At 42.4% G+C, this 12,527-nt stretch overlaps 1 protein-coding gene across 3 annotated transcripts in view; it reads left to right on the top strand.

Moving 5' to 3' along the window:
- The window catches only part of klhl21 (kelch-like family member 21), a 136,965-nt gene extending 124,983 nt beyond the window's left edge, over positions 1 to 11,982 (top strand). For 2 of the 3 annotated variants that reach the window (XM_039799982.1, XM_039799981.1), the window contains 4 exons: positions 5,090 to 6,170; positions 8,006 to 8,411; positions 9,775 to 9,847; positions 10,658 to 11,982. In XM_039799982.1, coding sequence (XP_039655916.1) covers positions 5,144 to 6,170; positions 8,006 to 8,411; positions 9,775 to 9,847; positions 10,658 to 10,993 — 1,842 coding nt within the window. In that variant the 5' untranslated portion in view covers positions 5,090 to 5,143 and the 3' untranslated portion in view covers positions 10,994 to 11,982. Of the gene's footprint in view, positions 1 to 4,228; positions 4,352 to 5,089; positions 6,171 to 8,005; positions 8,412 to 9,774; positions 9,848 to 10,657 lie in introns of those variants that run through there. The other variant, XM_039799980.1, reaches the window with a different exon arrangement.
- Positions 11,983 to 12,527: the final 545 nt, after the last annotated feature.

The following is a 12,527-nucleotide window of genomic DNA, read 5'->3' as shown; positions in this document are numbered from 1 at the left end:
TTTAACACTAATAAGTACTTAAGATAAAAACAAAATTTCTCAACAAAAACATTTATTGAACACTTGAACACCAATCTGCACTTGTATACTTACATTAAACATGTATAATGTAAAAACATATATTGTATAAATAAACAAAACGGGTAGAAAGAAAGAAAGAAAGAAAGAAATTTAACTTTGTCAAATAAACTTTTCAATTAAAAGATAAAGTTTAGTGCACTTAGCAGCATTTATCAAACAGCTGAGAACAATAAAATAAATTGACCATTTTAACAATAGTAGTGCTGACACACAGTAGCAACCAGCAGCATTTCTTTGTTTAGGTGTTGGCTGGGTGAAGCGCTGCCATAAGGGAGTGGTTTTCTTTTCAGCCATCAGACTTAATGACTAAAAAAGGGGGAAAATACAAGGTTAAGTTAGTATTTTTGTATAGTATCTTCTTCAAGTCATTTTATAGATAGGTATAGATATAAAATCTAATTTTGTTTTATAAATCAGCTAATAATTCAGTGAGAAGTAAAAAGTTCAGTAAAAAGTTTCTATCATCTTCCCAAAAACTGTCCTGAAACATGTATTTTTGGTTTGTTTTGTTTGTTGACAGACAAAGCCAAATGGACAAAACCTAATTAAGGGGGGAAAACAACTTTAGGCCATATGGTCAAAATTAAATGATTTAATAATAATGTAATAACTATAACTTATAACAATAACTTATTTCACTAGTAAATTGCTGTTGAACGACAAAAACAACCACCATGGCAAAAGGGTATTTTACAACAACTTTGAATGCACCGCGACGCACCGTCTGTGTTGTTCTTCAGACAAGTAGCTAAACAACGGCAGCAGCACACTGCTTAACATACTGCTGTTGGATCCTATACAGTGAAATAAATCACACTTTACACCGTTTAGCTGTCAGCATTTTAATCGTGTTTAATCCATCAGCTAGCTAACGGTAGGCTAACGTTAGCTGCTGACGAGTGTAATGTTAACTAGCGTCACATGCTGCGATGTTTCTGTTATTCTAACATTCGTTTTCGGAGCATCAGAGAGCAACGCAGGCATATCAGTGGCGCCGAAATGAGGTACAGAAATCCGCGTTGCTATTCGGTCCGGTAGATACGGGTCGTTAAGGCACAGGTGCCATATTAGCAGCGGGTCTACTCTGTACCAACCCTAGCAACGACGCTAGCAAAGCAAAGCCAGTCCTTCACTAGCCTATGGTGCGGTGGTCTCTTTTAACTACAACTTCTTTCTCTGCATTGAGTTGACAACCCTCTCAAATATAGACACACAAACAGAACAAATAAAAGTCTCAGATCCACTGTCTGTGATTGCAAAATTCTAGCTTAATTATTGTGACATGACAGCATGACAGCTATCAATATCCAAAGTAGCCGAACGTCATGTCGCCTGTTTTCTCGAAGTTGGCAGTAACATGTCATACGTTTTTCATATATTCATATATATATAATATATACGACTTATAAGAATTTAATCCTTACCGTTTTCTCCGAGGAACAGTTCCTTCCTTAGGCACTGGATGAGGTCTGCTTACTCTGCTGGTATTTGACTCTAGGGGCAGCGTGCATCGAACACGTATTCCACAACAACAACAACACCAGGCTGCCCGCAGATGCGCCTGCCTATTAATCGGCTTGATATTGGCCGATGCCGATTATGTAAAAAAAGCCAAAAAATCGGCCTACCAATTAATCGGTCGACCTCTAAAAGCAACGGATTACTTTTTTAAGAAGTAACGAGCAAACACTACTTTTTGAAAGTAACTTCCCCAACACTGGTGCCGATCATCCGGGTAATTTTAGACGCGGCAGTTTTTGGGCTTTATGCGCCACTGAGCATCTCCTAATAGGAATGAACAGGGGCTCCACCTCGAATGCTGTATTCAGGTTATATTATACATCCATGGAATAGCCCTTCTCATCAACCATTTCAAGGAATAGAAAATAACACCCACCACCTTCCTCTAGAGTTTTGTCCTGCTGGATGCCACTAAAGTCCTCTGACTAACCGCATTGTACTCTGCAGTGTTTCTGTCCTGAATATAACTACAGGTCATGAGTTAAGCTCCTGGAGCAGACAGGCTTATACTGTTATATTAAGTCATAAAAAGGGCATAGGGTCCATTTCTCTTTCGATGCTGGCTCTGTACTCGTCAGTCATAGCAGTGAGATTGTTTCCACACCTCTACTGTTTCCCTCCCTCTCACCTAACTAGCATACATTTCTGTCGGCTAGTCTTGGATCTGGTTGGGAAACGCACCGGTTGTAAGTTGCTCAATACTTCTGACTGTTGCAGTATTAAGCTAAATCATGGCTTTGCTCTTTGTGATAATGCGTAGAGTAAAAGATAAAACGGCTAAAACATGTACCTGATGTAATAGTTGAATAGTTGACTCCAATGTTTTCATTCTTTGTAACAGAGGGCAGTGGGAGTAAGAAATCACATACACAACTGAGCGATAGGAACTCTCACGTCTATGTAAGGAAACGCCATTATCCCCTCTTAAAATAAAGGCAATCACGTACACAGAAGTTGCACGTGCGTTTTTGCAGTTCCGTGCATGTGTGGGTTGTGAGATCGTCCTGTCTGCCTTTCAGGAGAGCAGTTTGATCCCTCAGAGCTACAGTATGCGCACCGCTTCATTGTTGAACCCTCGTGTGGAATGTGTATTCCTTTGGCCAGAGGACAAGGGGCTTTATTACAACCTTTAAACAAATTGCTGTAAGAAGATACCTGTGTATGTTCAGAAGATAATCTTCAGACATTGACAAGATTCCTAGAAAGGCCTTCAACGTAGGTACCTACTAAGTCAACAACAACTCGTCTTTTACAGTATGTTCTGGTGATTTAAGTGGAGTGAATAACTGAAATGTAATCTCCAATACAGTACACTATCAAAATCTGATATACTTCCGATTAAACAGCCATGAATGATTTAAGCAGTCTTTTCAAAACCTTCTCAAGGGCCAAGGTAATAGAATATCATGTGGTGTTTCACTAAATTTGAACAGAAATGAGAAAAAACAAAATGCACATTTTGTCACATTTATGGCTTCGACAAAAAATATGAAATAAGCAACGAAGTTTCCACATTTAGCACAGGGCTTACAATATTTTTTATCGATTAATGTTCCGATTATTTGCTTGATTAATTGTTTGGTCAAGAAAATGTCAGAAAATGGGGAAAAAATATCACAATTTATTTATTTTTTTCAGTCCAAAACTCAAATATATTCAGATTACGGCTTCAGTTGTCTATATTACTGCTGATTGTTTTCTCAATTCTCTTATTCGTTTCAGTCTATAAAATGTTAGAAAATAATATCAAATGCCCATTTCAATACCCCCTCCATCCATAGTGACGTAAAACAAAATTCAGTCCAAAACCTAAAGATATTCACTTTGCAATGATAGTCAATCATCAAAATAGCTGCAGGTTTATTTTCTGGCTTAATCCAGTGATTACTTCTGCTGTCGCCAGGGGGTACACTTGGAAAGATTGTGGAGCAGCTCAACTAATTTGGGGGGAAAACAGATTTTTTTTTGTTTTTCAGCTTCACTCTAAGTAGTAGTACAATTTCTGACCATACCAACCTAAATATTGACAGTTCAATTGTATGAAAAGATTTGCAATATCCATTCTTCTATAATGAATAGTGTTATCCATTTGAAACATACATTGGTAATCGATGAAGGGTTACGTATGTTAAACTGACAGGGCTGTGGGGGTACCTCAGACCGTAGCTAGAACTGTCATATACTTACAATTAGGGAATTTCTAACATTTGTAATTGAGCACAAAGTGCAGCTGCATCTTGTAGCCAACTGTAATGTATGTAAATGTACAATTTTACCATTCATGCCAGTTCTGAATGCCTCATGTTGATTGAGAGTATGGTTGTTGGCCCTCGAGCCATCCCTCTTTCTGTTTGTCAGCTGTGATCAGCGCAGGTCTGTGCCGCTGTGCTACTTTGGTAACCTGACTGCAGAACATTCTGACAGGAAGCTCTGTGGTTTGTTCTGCTGATGGTGGTGAGGAGGCCCGGGCTCAGCTGGCTCCTCTCTCAAAGACCACTTACTTACGCTGGCTGACCACAGAGACATACCAGTGGGGGGAGAGCATGTTAGGTGTTCTCCCTAAGCCCCCACCCCCACCCACCCTTGCCTGGAAATGGACACTGCTGGTGTATTTATAACCCCCTAAGCACAAGCGAGCTCTTTATCTTAAACACAGTAAGAAGCTGGAGCTCAAATGTACTGAGTCACGCTGAGATTCACTAGATTCTTCTAGACTGTTGTACGAAACGTGCCTGGAGGTGCTCATCAGGTAGGAAAAATAACAGTTTTTAGGTTAAATAAAATAGGCTATATTTTTTTCTAAAGAATATACCCTATTTTAGTGGGCTGTCACAATTCTTACGTGTTTGGTTGTATAGTTTCTCAAGTAACCACTACTTATCAGTGAAATTAGCTGATGGAAATTAATTTGTTCTTTGCTTTTAGACATTTCATCTGGCGTCAGAAGTTATAGAAATGTAAATTTATACATCTCTTTTGCTTTTGTTCTTTGCTTTTTTAACTGTAACACTTATATAAATGTTGTTAAATGCTGTTTTGCCATCCTTCTCCATTACAGACCACTGTGTATAGATTTGGTTTTATAGGTTTGACAACAGGCTACTAGAGCTGACACAATTAGTCTGTTACTTGAATCGTCAAGCATCAGAAATTTAATCGTTAGCTACTTTGATAATCTTCAATAATTTATGTAATTCTTCAGTCAAAAATGCCCCAAAATCCCCAATGTTTCAGCTCCTCAATTGTGAGGATTTGCTGCATTTCATGGTCTTAAGCGATTGTAAACTTAATTTCTTTGGGTTTTTGGACTGTTGCTCGGTCAAAATAAACAATTTGAAGACATGGGCTTTAGGAACCTGTGATGGGTATTTTTCTCTATTTTGTGACATTTTATAGTTGCTGCCCTACATGGTGTGTAACATATAATGATACGTACCATGTGTTGGGTTGGAATTTGATGTATGTTTCTGATGTTTATCTTTTTTAGACGAAAACATCATTCTGACCACAACCACCAGAAACTGAGACACCCAGAGGAGAGATGGAAAAGCCAGTCTTGCAGACACAGCCGTCCACCCTGCCTTTCTTCGACACGGCCCATGCCTTCAACCTGCTGCGGGGGATCCATGAACTCCGCGCCGAGCGCAAGTTTTTCGATGTGACTTTGTGCGCCGAGGGCCGCGAGTTCCACTGTCACCGCACAGTGTTGGCCGCTGCCAGCACATACTTCCGGGCGATGTTCGCAGGAACTTTGAGGGAGAGCGTTATGGACCGAGTAGTTCTACACGAGGTGTCAGCCGAGCTTTTGGGCCTGCTGGTGGACTTCTGCTACACCGGACGGGTCACCGTCACCCAGGAGAATGTGGACGTGCTACTGAAGACGGCCGATCTGTTTCAGTTCCCCTCCGTCAAAGAGGCCTGCTGTGCTTTCCTGGAGCAGCGGCTGGACGTTTCCAACTGCTTAGAGATCCAGGACTTTGCCGAGGCCTACGCTTGCCGCGAGCTGGCGACCAGCGCTCGCCGCTTTGTCCTCAAAAACATAATGGAGCTGGCCAAAGCGAAGGACTTTGAGCGGTTGCCGTGGAAGCGCCTCTTTGAGTTTCTGTCAGATGACGAGCTTTGCGTGGACAAAGAGGAGGTAGTTTATCAGATCGCCGTGCGCTGGGTGAAGGCTGACCTCAAGCGAAGGCTGCACTACTGGCCCGAGCTCCTACAGCAGGTGCGACTCCCCTTTGTCCGGAGGTTCTTTCTGTTGGCCCACGTGGAGAGCGACCCGCTCGTCTACCTGTCGCCCACCTGCCTCCGCATGGTGAACGAGGCCCGGAGCTTCCAGTCCTGCGAGTACGACCGCCACGACAGGCCCTGCCACCGAATGCGGCCGCGGCCGTCCACGGGGCTGGCAGAGATCCTGGTGGTGGTAGGAGGCTGCGACCAGGACTGCGATGAGCTGGTCACAGTGGACTGTTACAACCCCCAGACCGGACAGTGGCGCTACCTGGCCGAGTTCCCCGACCACCTCGGAGGGGGCTACAGCATAGCTGCCCTCGGAAACGACATGTATGTCACAGGTAAGTTATTCAGAGGGAGAGAGAGTTATTCAAAAACCTTTCTACACGGTTTAAATATTGAGGTCTTGCATGGAAACTCAACTTTCAACATCATTAGTGGAAATTTGCATTGAGGAAATCAATAGGAGTATATAAAATGTACGTATGAAATAGGGCTGTGCAATTATTCAAATTTGGATCGAGATTTCGATTTTGGCTCCTCACGATCACAAAAACAATATAAACGAGAAAAACAATTATTTTGCACATTACATTTTGCAAATAAACTCTTATTTTGTTTGTTGTGAATGAAAAAACTGTTAAAATGCAAAGTTTCAAGGGAAATTTCACAGTTTAATGTGTTTCTCCGGTTGATTTGTTAAACTGTTTCACTGATAATAAAATAATAATAATTGTGAGCCCTAGTATAAATGTAGCCCAGAGTATAATGTACACCATCTTGAAGTTATGGTGCGTTCTTTTTGTCCACCGAAGTCGATCTACGAGTCGTTTTCAGGAGTTACGAACCGGAAGTTGCAAAAAGAACGCCCCCGAGGTCGTATATACGACTCGTCAAGTCGTCTGAACTGAAGGACCCCGAGCTCACTTTCAAAGATGGCTACGTCGTGCATCACACGTAGTAAACATTGTGGTTTTCTACAATTTTAAGCACTTTTGTCTTTGTTGTAACCAAATGAATAAGTCGTACACATAGCACTGTATACTGCTACCTATAGGCATGTCGCTACAGTCTTATTATGAGTTAAATACCGACTGATTAGTTATTTTGTAGCTTGTGCAGCTGAAATTGGCTAGAGACGCTCCGTAGCTAAATGACAACAATGGCCGAGTCTTGAGCAGAAAGCAGAGCAGTAGCCTACCCGCGGTTATTCGTTTTTTGACACGGATGTGACGTCACACTCGAGCTACTAGTCGCGATTACAAGACAAAAAGAACGCACCATTAGACTGTCCCACTTACTGAAGGACAGGCCACACAGACCGTGTGCAGCGGTTACAGTTGCTGTGTATATGAGATTCACTGTAATGTGAACACTCCAGGCAGTAGATTTTCATTCCCGCTCCTTCATCTTATGAAATGGCCGTCAGGCGGTGCTTATAAATAAACTGCAGGCTCTTTGGCTGGTGGGTCTCTCTGTGGACAAGGCAAAGGGAGGCAGGACACGGTGTGCTGCCAGGACAGCAGTGGTGTTATCATCTTCATCGTGTTTCCCTTGAGGAATAATCCCAGACCTTGACTCAGAGCTTGTGTCTCCTGCAAGGCCTCAAATTTAGCACTGTTAGCTAACTCCTTCGATGACAGAAATAACAGCAGCATATGACTAGATAATGTTGACAGGCAGATTTAGATTTTATTTTGTAAGTATACAGTATGTGTGTCAAATTTAGATACAAATGTATTAAGAAGGGTTTTTTAAGGGCAACAAAGTAGCAAGTAACAAAGCGTGTGTGTGTGTGTGTGTGTGTGTGTGTGTGTGTGTGTGTGTGTGTGTGTGTATATATAAATAATTATTTGCAGTTATTGCGCACAATGATGCTAGACAGCAACCAGGGATGCACCGAAAATGGCAAAAATGTATAAGTGAAAAGACTGAATAAATTTTACCAAACAATGAAGTTTTATGATGAACAATTTTATGTGACTCTCAAATGAAAGGCGCGCACACTTTAAGAATGCAGCAAACGTGGCGGTGTGGAAGCACAGTCAAAAAAAAAACACATTCAGTAATCGGCCATGTTTTTCATCATATTCAGTTTCGGCTTCGGCCAAGAAAATTCATTTCTGTGCTTCCCTAGCAGCATATTAACCGTAGAGACACTGTCTGTGTCCTCCAGGTGGCTCCGATGGCTCTCGCCTCTACGACGGCGTGTGGCGCTACAAGTCGAGCGTTAACGAGTGGACCGAGGCGGCGCCCATGCTGAAGGCCCGCGAGTACCACAGCTCTAGTGTGCTGAAAGGTCAGCTCTATGTGGTGGCATCGGACAGCACGGAGCGCTACGATCACGCTCTGGACTGCTGGGAGGCCTTACCGCCCATGCTGCACGCCATGGACAACTGCTCGGTCACCACGTGCAGCGGACGCCTGTACGCCATAGGCTCCCTGACCGGGGAGGACACCATGGCCATCCAGAGCTACGATGCAGACTCCAACCGCTGGGCCATGGTCAGCTGTGGACAGCTGCCGCCGTGGTCCTTCACACCCAAAACTGTGACCCTCAAAAGCCTCATCTACTTCATCAGGTGAGGGGGAAACATGACTTGAGTATTTCCATTTTATGCTACTTTATACTTCTTCTCAACTACATTTGAGTACTTCTTCCACATCTGGTAAACACTTTATGAAAAAAGGCATCTTAAAGGGTAACTACCGTTTTTTTCAACCTGGACCCTATCTTCCTATGTTTTTGTGTCTAAGAGACTGATGGGAACAACAATCTTTGACACTGGTCCAGTATTAAGCGAGATCGCTGCGGCAAAACAGGCTACAATGTAAGTTAATAAGGAAATTGTCCAGCTTGTATTTACCTTCACAAAAGTGCTTGTTTTGCAACCGACAGGCTCCGATTAATATTCTAAGTGTCTGACAACATTATGGAAAGGATTTCTAAGGAGGTCGACCTTTCTGTTAGAGAGTAAGATCCTTTTTTAAACATAAAAACAAATCTCGAAATTGCGTTATAAACAGTAATTTTAGCATCGTAAATAACACTTCATTCAAAGTGGACAGAAACAAAATAAAACTATAAAAAGCCATTTTGGGTCGTCGTTCCACTTTTCCAATCATCACAACTCTAGTTTTGGTTGAAATAAACACATAGTTTACTGATTTACATGTAACTATATGTTGGCTCTATACACACTAAAAGTATTGTTTATTTTAAATGGAGTCCAGTGGGTTTAGCACTAGCGACTTCAGAGCTGTTTCTGGTGAAACAGAAAGGTCTCAAAGAGGTTTTAAAGGTCTATCTCTGAAGGGATCCTTTCCATAATGTTGTCAGACACTTAGAATATTAATCTGGGCCTGTCAGTGGCAAAAACAGCACCTTTGTGAAGGTAAATACAAGCTGGACAATTGCTCTATTAACTTACATTGTAGCTTGTTTAGCTGCTGCCGACTGCAGCGATCTCACTTAATACAGGACCAGTGTCAAAGATTGTTGTTGCCATCAGTCACTCAGACACAAAAACATAGGAAAATAGGGTCAAAGGTTGAAAAAAACAGTAGTTACCCTTTAATTTTTTCATCTAGTAAACTAATAGACTCACGTTAGTCTTCTTTTCTACCCGGTTTCGCACTGTGAGAAATGACGAAATGAGATTGCACTTTATAGAGAACGTGGTGCTTTTGTAAAATACAAAATCATTGTGCAAAATATCTTAATCATGTTATAGAAGTGACAATGCAAAGGTAAAGTTAGTTAGGAGTTAAATATACAGTTAAATTATTATTATTTAAAATGATCTGTCTCACTTACATGTAGAATGCTGGGATGTGATTCATTATTTAAAAGTCCAGAAAGAAATGTTTTTTGTAATCCAGCGTTGTTGCAGTAGTAGTGATTGTTTTGGCTGCAGCTTGACTCTGGTGCATCTCTATTTGTAGGGATGACTCGGCCGAGGTGGATGTTTATAATCCTCAAAAGAACGAGTGGGACAAAATCAGTCCGATGACCCAGGTTCGTATTTCACGTCTGACACTAGTCTGCCAGCATGCTTTATTATTAGTAACTGTTGTGGTCTGGAATTCTTCTGACCTGTGAACAGAAGCGTCAACAACACCGCGGTGTGTCCAAGGATGAAAAATAACAACAGCTGCTGCTGTGTGTCACTAGTTGCTGAATACAGTAAAGGTGACGCGTGAATGAAAGTAGCCTTTTTAATGGCTTCAGTTTGATAACTTCAAGCTGTGTTGGCAGGGAATGTAACTGATTACAGGTACTGCCTTTAATAATATGACATCAACCAATCAGTCCCAAAACTGTCAAAAGGCAGTAAAAGGTTGTCAGATGAGTCCAAAGTATAGCTAAATAAATCAATAAATAATCCTATTAGTTGAATAATTAAAAAAAGGAGTGTAAAGGGGCGGCTTCTAGCTCACCCAGTAAGAGCATGCGCCCCATGTAGGCGGAGTCCTTTGCAGCGGTGCGGGTTCGAAACCGACCTGCTGCCCTTTGCTGCGTGTCATCCCCCATCTCTCCCCCTTTCCTGTCTATCTACTGTCACTATCTAATAAAAGGAAAAGCATAAAAAGAATTATAAAGTTGGGTGCCCGGTTAGCTCAGTTGGTAGATCGGGCGCCCATATGTAGAGGTTTACTCCTCGACGCAGCCGGCCCGGGTTCGACTCCGACCTGCGGCCCTTTGCTGCGTGTCATTCCCCCCCTCTCTCTCCCCTTTCATGTCTTCATCTGTCCTGTAAAAATAAAGGCCGAACATGCCCAAAAAAATAATCTTTAAAATGTTCTTGATCTCATTTCTTTTATCCAGGTCCACGTTGGAGGCAGTGTGGCGGCCCTGGGCGGTAAATTATATGTGTCTGGTGGTTACGACAACACGTTTGAGCTGTCGGATGTGGTGGAGGCGTACGACCCGACCACCCGCTCCTGGACTCTTGCCGGACGACTGCCTCAGCCCACATTCTGGCACGGCAGCGTCAGCATATTCCGCCAGTTCATGCCGCAGGTGTCCAGCGCATTCGAACCCGCCGACATACCCGAGTCAAACGCCATCCACCTGCACCGGCACCAGCGCCCGCACGCGCTCCACAACCTCAACAACAATCCCATCCAAAACCAGAACCAGGATGTGAACCCAGCACACTGAGTTTGGGCCCAGAAACCCATGTTGACATTTTCAGTGTGTTCTCCCTCATTGTCAGCAGTCTGTTGGCTGGCTGAGTTCCAAAAAAGACCTGGTGTTTCTTAGCCCCGTTTCGTCTCACTGCGTGGGAGCCCGTCCCGGATGGATAGAAAAGTTTAGGGAAGCCACTGCCTTCAAGTCAAAAGTGGGGGAATTTAACCAAACCAAACCGTTAAGTGTTCATTCACACTAGATAGTCGGTCCGGCAATTCGCCGCGGGAATGTGCGGTTGTGGGATATAACTTAAAAGGCCCATTTGTGTGACATCCTGTTGTGTTCTTTAACACTCCCCACCCAATGTAGCACGAGTAGACTTTAAATTTCACAATGTTGGTTTTCCACCAGATTACTTATAGGTCTTGACATTGCCGACCGTACTTGAAGGCAGCTTATTTCAGGGAGAAAGAAAAGAGACTGAGGAACTGTGCTTTGTGCTGGAGCTCGTTGCAGGAAACAGTCAGCTGTTACACCAACTCCTGGGCACATAAGTGCTTGTGTTTTGTTTTTAACCTTCATAGGGTTTTCCCTGGGTTTTTAAAGCACTATGGTGCAAATGACTGCATACACTCATTTGCATATTGGTGACGTCATCTTGCAATTATTTGCATAAAGCTTGGTGATTGTCGGTTGCAGCAAGTGATACATCACCAAACAAAAAGCTAAACTTGGAGGTGCCTTTTTATATATATAATAACAGTTCCCATTTTGAGACTTGTTGACTCAAAAAGCAGAAATAGTTGATGTGTGAAGAATCAAAAAATAGGGCGAGAGAGAGAGGACAGACCCTGGCTCTTTTCTCACCTCTACAAATCTGAACAGCCACGGCCTGAAGCGAGTGTGAATGTCAGATTGTCGGTTACAGAAATTCTGGGAAGCATACTGGCAGCCTCATCCTAAAGGTCTTTTCTCCTGTAATACCAAAAATATACTCAATATACAACACTTTCAATGAAGCACAAATGTCACCTTTGTGTTGTTTGTCAAAGTATTAATTTTTTAAGTGCAATGTCTTATTTGCCCAATTCTGTGTTAAAGGTCCTATGACATGGTGTTCTTTGGATGCTTTTATATAGACCTTAGTGGTCCCCTAATACTGTATCTGAAGCCTCTTTTATATAGACCTTAGTGGTCCCCTAATACTGTATCTGAAGTCTCTTTTATATAGACCTTAGTGGTCCCCTAATACTGTATCTGAAGTCTCTTTTATATAGACCTTAGTGGTCCCCTAATACTGTATCTGAAGTCTCTTTTATATAGGCCTTAGTGGTCCCCTAATACTGTATCTGAAGTCTCTTTTATATAGACCTTAGTGGTCCCCTAATACTGTATCTGAAGTCTCTTTTATATAGACCTTTAAGCAGTGATGGGCTTATTACTGCCCCTTGAAAGCAGAAAAAAAAAAACCACTACGGTTGGTGAGAACCACAGTTGTGGTGGGTGTTTTCCCCCTCTTGGCCACAAGGGGCAGCAACCAGCCCACTCTACACTTAAAAACAAC

The sequence above is a fragment of the Perca fluviatilis genome, chromosome 5, assembly GCF_010015445.1.
Source record: "Perca fluviatilis chromosome 5, GENO_Pfluv_1.0, whole genome shotgun sequence".
Taxonomy (NCBI): Eukaryota; Metazoa; Chordata; class Actinopteri; order Perciformes; family Percidae; genus Perca; species Perca fluviatilis.
This window is presented reverse-complemented; position numbering and strand designations above follow the sequence as displayed.